We start from the raw sequence: 6062 nt of genomic DNA, 5'->3' as shown, positions 1-6062 counted from the left end.
CTTTAAATTCTGGGGTAACCAAGGCCAATTTCCACGCCTTGGGAACAATTGAAGTTTTTATAGATAAATTAACCAAGTGCGTGAGTGGGGGGGGCTAAAGCCTTTTTATGTAACTTTATAAAAGTAGTGTCAAGCCCATACATATCCTTGGCTTTAGAAGTGTTCAGAGCCGTTATGATATCAATGACTTCTGGTTCTGTAATCTCTTGGATATAAAATCTGGGATGATCATTGTCAGGTAGAGTAGGAACCTGCTGATCAGAACCCTCAGAAGATGGGAACTGTTCCACCAAATCTTCTATTGATTTAACAAAGAAGGAATTAAGCTCTTGTGCCAGAACATCTGGGTCTCTCACCAACAGACTGTTAATTTTTAACTCTAAGCCTTTAATGTCTTGCTTGGGTTGTTCCCCTATCAGTTCATCTATGATCTGCCATATTTCTTCATTGTTACATCCAGCGTTTTTAATAATTTGAATGAAATAGTTTGCTTTAGCCTTTTTTAATTCGGACACCACTTTCTTTCTAGCATCTGTAAAACATTTTTTGTCTGTTGTAAGTCCAGACTTAATAGATTTTCGGAGTAATTTATCCCTTTGCTTTATTAGCTTTAAACAGGCAGGGGTAAGCCAGGGGAGGGGGTTGGACTGCTCTCTCCCATGGCGCCCCCTCCTGGAGAAAAAGAGGATAACCTCTTCAACCTTTGAGAGAAATAAGTCAGTACCAGCTTCCACATCCTCGCATCCCATCAAGCTTATCCTGTTAATTTCTTTCAAAGCTCTGTCCACATTTTTAAACTGGTTCTTGGGAATTGTCATATGACTAGCTGGGTTGGTTGAAGTATAATATGGATTTTCTGAGCGTTGTACCTCTCTAGAAAAAAAGATTACATTATGGTCTGAGAGACCTCTTAACAGGTTTTGGGTTATTATAATCCTTTCTGGTTTGTTGGTGAAAACTAAGTCAATTCTAGTTGGTTTGCGGTGTGTGATTCTGGTAGGTTGTTCTATCATCTGAGTGAGTTTAAAGGAATCTGTTATACGCTTGAGATTTTTTCTCTTTGTTTCTTCGTCCCAATCAACATTAAAATCTCCAAAAAGGAGGATTTCTTTTTCACGATCACATGATGTAAGGAGTGAATCGAGCTGTTCATAGAAGTCCACCTTAGCCTTAGGTGGGCGATAGATGCAGATAGCTGTCAGAGACTTCTCTCTCGAAAGGGAGATATTTACACCAACGCATTCCAGTGTGATGTTACTGGGCCATTTGATCAGACTGCTTTTCAAGTTATTCTTAACATATATGAGAACCCCCCCACCCTTCTCTTGATCCCTATCCTTCCTAAAAGTTTGGTAGTCTGGTAGTGACACAGCAGCTTCGGGTGAGGAGCTTTTGAGCCATGTTTCAGATAAACCCATAAAATCAACATCATAATAATATAATAAATGTTCAATCTGTTCACGTTTTGATACCAAGCTGCGTACATTTAGATGACCCCCAACCAGCCCCCCCTTTTCTGGCTCTGTAACCTCCAGACGGAAGATTCTGATTGGCTCAGAGTCGATGATGTCTCTCTTTTTCCGTCTTGAACCACCTGATGCAACTCGACACTCGTATATTCCAGTGTCGTTGATGTTCACATTCTTCAGAGTTAAAGACACGTCTCCGTCCTTCAGGTCTCTGTCCACCAGGTCCACCCTGTCCTTAAAGGATTGATGCTGGTTGGATGGATCCAGGTGTCCATCTCTGTAAAAGAGGACGGTATCTGGGTCCAGGTCAGGTCTGCTCCACTCTACAGCTCTGATGGAGGACTCATTAGACCGACATGGTAGAGTGACATCATCTCCTGGATCCACCGTTACCTCAATCAGGTCTGAAAAACAATAATAAACAACAATAATCAATGATAAAAAGTCATGTAACTTCAACAGAGCTCCACAGGTGAGACGCTGCAGACGGTCTCTGTAGAGTCCCACTGGTGGAGACGGACTCTCACAAGGTTTAGCAAACTGTGACGGATTAAACGGAGCCGTTCAGACAGCCAATCAGAGCCCTCGCCTCAAATTCAGACTCAAAATCAGCTTTGGTGGAAAATGTTGCAGATTATTTTCAAGAAGTGAGACAAACATCAGCTGCAAGTGGTGAAAAAACTATGAATGTCAAATAGAGCTTCTTCATTTGGATAAAGGTAAATGCCTCACACACACACACACACACACACACACACACACACACACTCCCTTCCCCCTCTCTCCCCCTCCACATCAAGTCTATTTCATATTAGGCTCTTACAAACAGGGTTCTCAATCCCTTTTTTATATAAAAAGTATATAAAGTAACTGACAAAGTTCAACACAAACCCAACAATCTTTAAGAGATTTACTCGTTACACAGAGCTAAATAATAACAGCGCTCAAGCACGGCGTTGGTGGTTCGATGGATCATGACTCATTTCCCAAGATGGCGTCTCTCTCTCCTCCCCCTCCCTCTCTCAACCCTTTTTTAACTGCGCAGTTAGAAACCGTGTTCTTGATCCCTCTTTATATTTTAACGTGACCAACAAACACAACAACACAAATTCAACATTGTTTAAGAAACTGAATTAACTCGTTACACAGGTTTGCTTTGAGCTTTGAGTACGATGAAAAGTCAACTAAAAACAAAGTTGGTTGTCAAATACAGACGCCAAAAAAATCATTGAGAAATCAATGTCGACATATTGATTAGTTAGTAAGTAGCTCTTCATAAACAGGAACATCCAGCGAGTCAGTCTCCACCACACCTGACACACCTGGCTCACCTGGCTCACCTGGCATACCTGACTCACCTGACATTTACTTTACAGGCCTCATTTCCTCAAACTCAAACCCTGAAACTATCAACTCATCAACACCGCTCAGAAACAATGTCTACATGAATATTCCAGAAAACATAAACATATGTGCACTATATATTATAAATATGTATACAGTACATATTTACCCGGAGCTGGTTTAGACAGAAGGAACAAGGCGGGCACAGCTGGAGCCATGAGAGCCGACATCATTTTCATATTCATCAGTTGTGTGCTTTGTGCTTTGTGCGACGGTATTTATAGGGTTAGGGTGGAGCTCACCGATCACAACAGGTAAGCCTCGCCACATTGTTCCAGACCTTTCTACTTGCAGGAACAACCCTCTCTGTGTGTCTCCTTCCTACCACAGGCAGTAACACTTTTTAACACATCATCTCTGGGTGCTAGATAAGACTTTGGGACACCACACTACTGCACTAATGCAACCTGCACAGTTGCTTTGTTTATTTAGCATACTATTTAAGCAGCTGCACTTTTGGGTTTTCCCATCCTGTATTTGTTCTTCTGTTTTATTCCTATTATTATTATTATTTCATGTATATTGTATGTATGTATATTTTTCCTAGTATCTTATTCATATTCATATTCTGTGCTGTGTGACTGATTTTGCTGCTGGTACACCGTAATTTTCCATTTTTCTTGGGATCAATAAACATCTATCTATCTATCTATCTATCATCTATCATCCATCCATCCATCCATCCATCTATCTATCTATCCATCTATCTATCTATCCATCTATCTACCTATCAATCCATCCATCCATCCATCCATCCATCCATCCATCCATCCATCCATCCATCCATCCATCTATCTATCTATCTATCTATCTATCTATCTATCTATCTATCCATCCATCCATCCATCTATCTATCTATCTATCTATCTATCCATCTATCTACCTATCAATCCATCCATCCATCCATCCATCCATCCATCCATCTATCTATCTATCTATCTATCAATCCATCTATCCATCCATCCATTGTAAACTCGGGCTGCCTTCAATACATTCATTGAACTTTTAATAAAATGGATTAGGACTAATTTCTGAAATATGTTCAATTCAATTATATTTCTACAGCGCCAAATCACAGTTATCTCACAGCGCTTTTCATAAAGAGCAGGTCTAGAGCGGACTAGACCGGTCTAGACCGGGGACTCTGGGATGTAAAAGTTAATAAGTGCAAAGTGTCTGATTAGAAACACCAGCTGATGAAGATCTGAATGTTTTTATTGACTTACTGTTATACTTTGATTTGAAATCTGAAAAATACACAAGATGAATGTGGGTCCTCGAGACTTCAGCTGTCGGTCACGGCCGCCGCCATTCGGCAACAGATCCGGACCTGGTGGGGGTCAGGGTTTGGTCTGATTCACTGAACCCTGAGGATTGGATAGTCCAGTTGGTTTGGGGCTGTGTGAAAGCTTTTCAAACTCCAATGTGGACCAACAACCGAACTCTGGTCCACTTGAATACGGGGGTCTCTGTTCACTTCCAAGTGCTCTAGATTTGGGTTCCCTTTGTGTGACAATGTGATCCGACCCAAATACAGGATGAGAACTAAAAACATATTTACTAGCCTGCAATTTTAGCAAAATCAATATCAGCTGCTGGGTACAGGAGGTGGGGTCCTGGTCCACCAGACAACCCAGGCCCGTCTCAAGCTCCTGGTTGAGTGGATCCGTTTTAGAAGTGAAGTCTCTGCGTCATGGCAACTAGACCTAGTGTGTGCAGAGGAAACCACAACGCTGCCAACCACAGAGGAAGGGGAAGGAAGGGGGGGGGGGGCTTACTAGACGAGAACCATGAAGAGAACTAAGAGGAGACTTCATTCCCCGGCTGTGCTGATGGAGGACTCGTCTCTACTGTTTCTGCTCGGTGAGTCCACCACCAACAGCTTCAAGAAACTCATGACAGGCTTTTCTTTGGCGAGAAACGCTTCTGCGTGTAAATATAACAAGTTTATGATGGCGGCCATTTTGAGAGGTTGTGTACATGAGTTTAGAGACAGTTTGTGTGTTTTACATTGTTGTTGTTGTTTTAACTTTAATGTCTCGCATCCCAAACTGGAACTGATCTGCCGTTGATTGTCTTCAGTTGGGATCTCACTGCTGAGCCCAACGAGTCCAGGTCAGTCCCCTCTACTACACTTCATATCTAAGTCTATATCATATATATAAGTACACAGAGTACACACACTCACACAGGGACCTGGGGGGGGGGTATAAAAGGTCTTCAGTGAGCAGCCCAACAGACCCAAGTCAGTACAGGGTCGGTGTCTAGACGGAGCAGTTAGACCCCGATCAGGGTTTGCAGGACGGCTTGAGTCAATGTCATTTAACTTTCCTGTTATATGAGGACAGGTGACTCATTAGTTACCTAGCAACAATGACAAGATGCAACTGGTCTGATCGGGGGGTCTTCAACGATACAGGCAGTAAAAACAGCTCCGTGTGATCGGGCCTTTGTGTAGACCTCTAGACCCGAGGGACAGGGTTCAGACTGTTGATTATTGATCAGTTTCTCATTAAGAAGTCTGAAGTTGTGGGTGTGTGTTGGTGGACTGGACTACAATGAGTCTGGTACTCATCAAACCTGCACGTAGACCACGATCCAGCTGACCTACATCTACACCCGCAGGCTCCTACCCACTCATTCTCATATAGGAACCCCCCCCCCCCCCCCCCCCCCCAGAAGACCAGATAGGGTAAACCACATCCCTTTGAGACTGAGGAGCTTTAGTGAGGAGATACTATTTGAAGGCAGACGTAGAAATGAGAAATATGAAGATGAAAGCATCAATAGGTGGAGATAGTTTACATGATTGTCTCAGAGATCAGAGTCCCCTCACACTCTGGAGACAAAGACCGAGATTGTCCCCCTACCCCCCAGTGTCTCTGACTGTGAGTCCCAGCAGCTCTCAGATGTTTGAAGGACAGTCTGTCTCTCTGAGCTGTGAGGAGGACGACAGCTCTGCTGGATGGACTCTGAGGAGGAACACAACCAGAGAAACCAGGACTCAGTGTGGAGGGGGCTGGGGAAGACCTGCTGGTTCCTCCTGTAACATCAGCTTCATGTTGTCCCGACACAGTGGGGTGTACTGGTGTGAGTCCAGAGAGGGAGCAACCAGTACCAGCATCAGCATCACTGTCCCTGGTAAGACCAGACTGGGGGGTCAGGATTGATGAAGCTGTGTGTGAATGG

The 6062-nt window shown here is 43.4% G+C and overlaps 2 protein-coding genes across 6 annotated transcripts in view; one reads left to right on the top strand and one right to left on the bottom strand.

Annotated features, from left to right (window-relative positions):
• Positions 1 to 616: 616 nt before the first annotated feature.
• On the bottom strand, positions 617 to 3065 carry LOC116677977 (uncharacterized; the record flags this gene model as incomplete). The annotated part of the gene is made up of 2 exons (XM_032508133.1): positions 2983 to 3065; positions 617 to 1873 (listed from the first exon to the last, which is right to left on the bottom strand). Coding segments are annotated over exons 1-2 (1333 nt in total), but the record flags the coding sequence as incomplete, so codon positions are not given.
• Positions 3066 to 5738: 2673 nt separating this feature from the next.
• LOC116677964 (sialoadhesin) overlaps positions 5739 to 6062 on the top strand; it is a 54986-nt gene continuing 54662 nt past the window's right edge. For all 5 annotated transcript variants that reach the window (XM_032508115.1, XM_032508119.1, XM_032508117.1 and 2 more), the window contains exon 1: positions 5739 to 6014. In XM_032508115.1, coding sequence (XP_032364006.1) covers positions 5783 to 6014 — 232 coding nt within the window. In that variant the 5' untranslated portion in view covers positions 5739 to 5782. The remainder of the gene's footprint in view (positions 6015 to 6062) is intronic.

The sequence above is a fragment of the Etheostoma spectabile genome, unplaced genomic scaffold (assembly GCF_008692095.1).
Source record: "Etheostoma spectabile isolate EspeVRDwgs_2016 unplaced genomic scaffold, UIUC_Espe_1.0 scaffold00006261, whole genome shotgun sequence".
Classification (NCBI taxonomy): domain Eukaryota; kingdom Metazoa; phylum Chordata; class Actinopteri; order Perciformes; family Percidae; genus Etheostoma; species Etheostoma spectabile.
The sequence above is the reverse complement of the archived record's forward strand: the minus strand, read 5'-3'. Positions and strand labels throughout refer to the sequence as shown.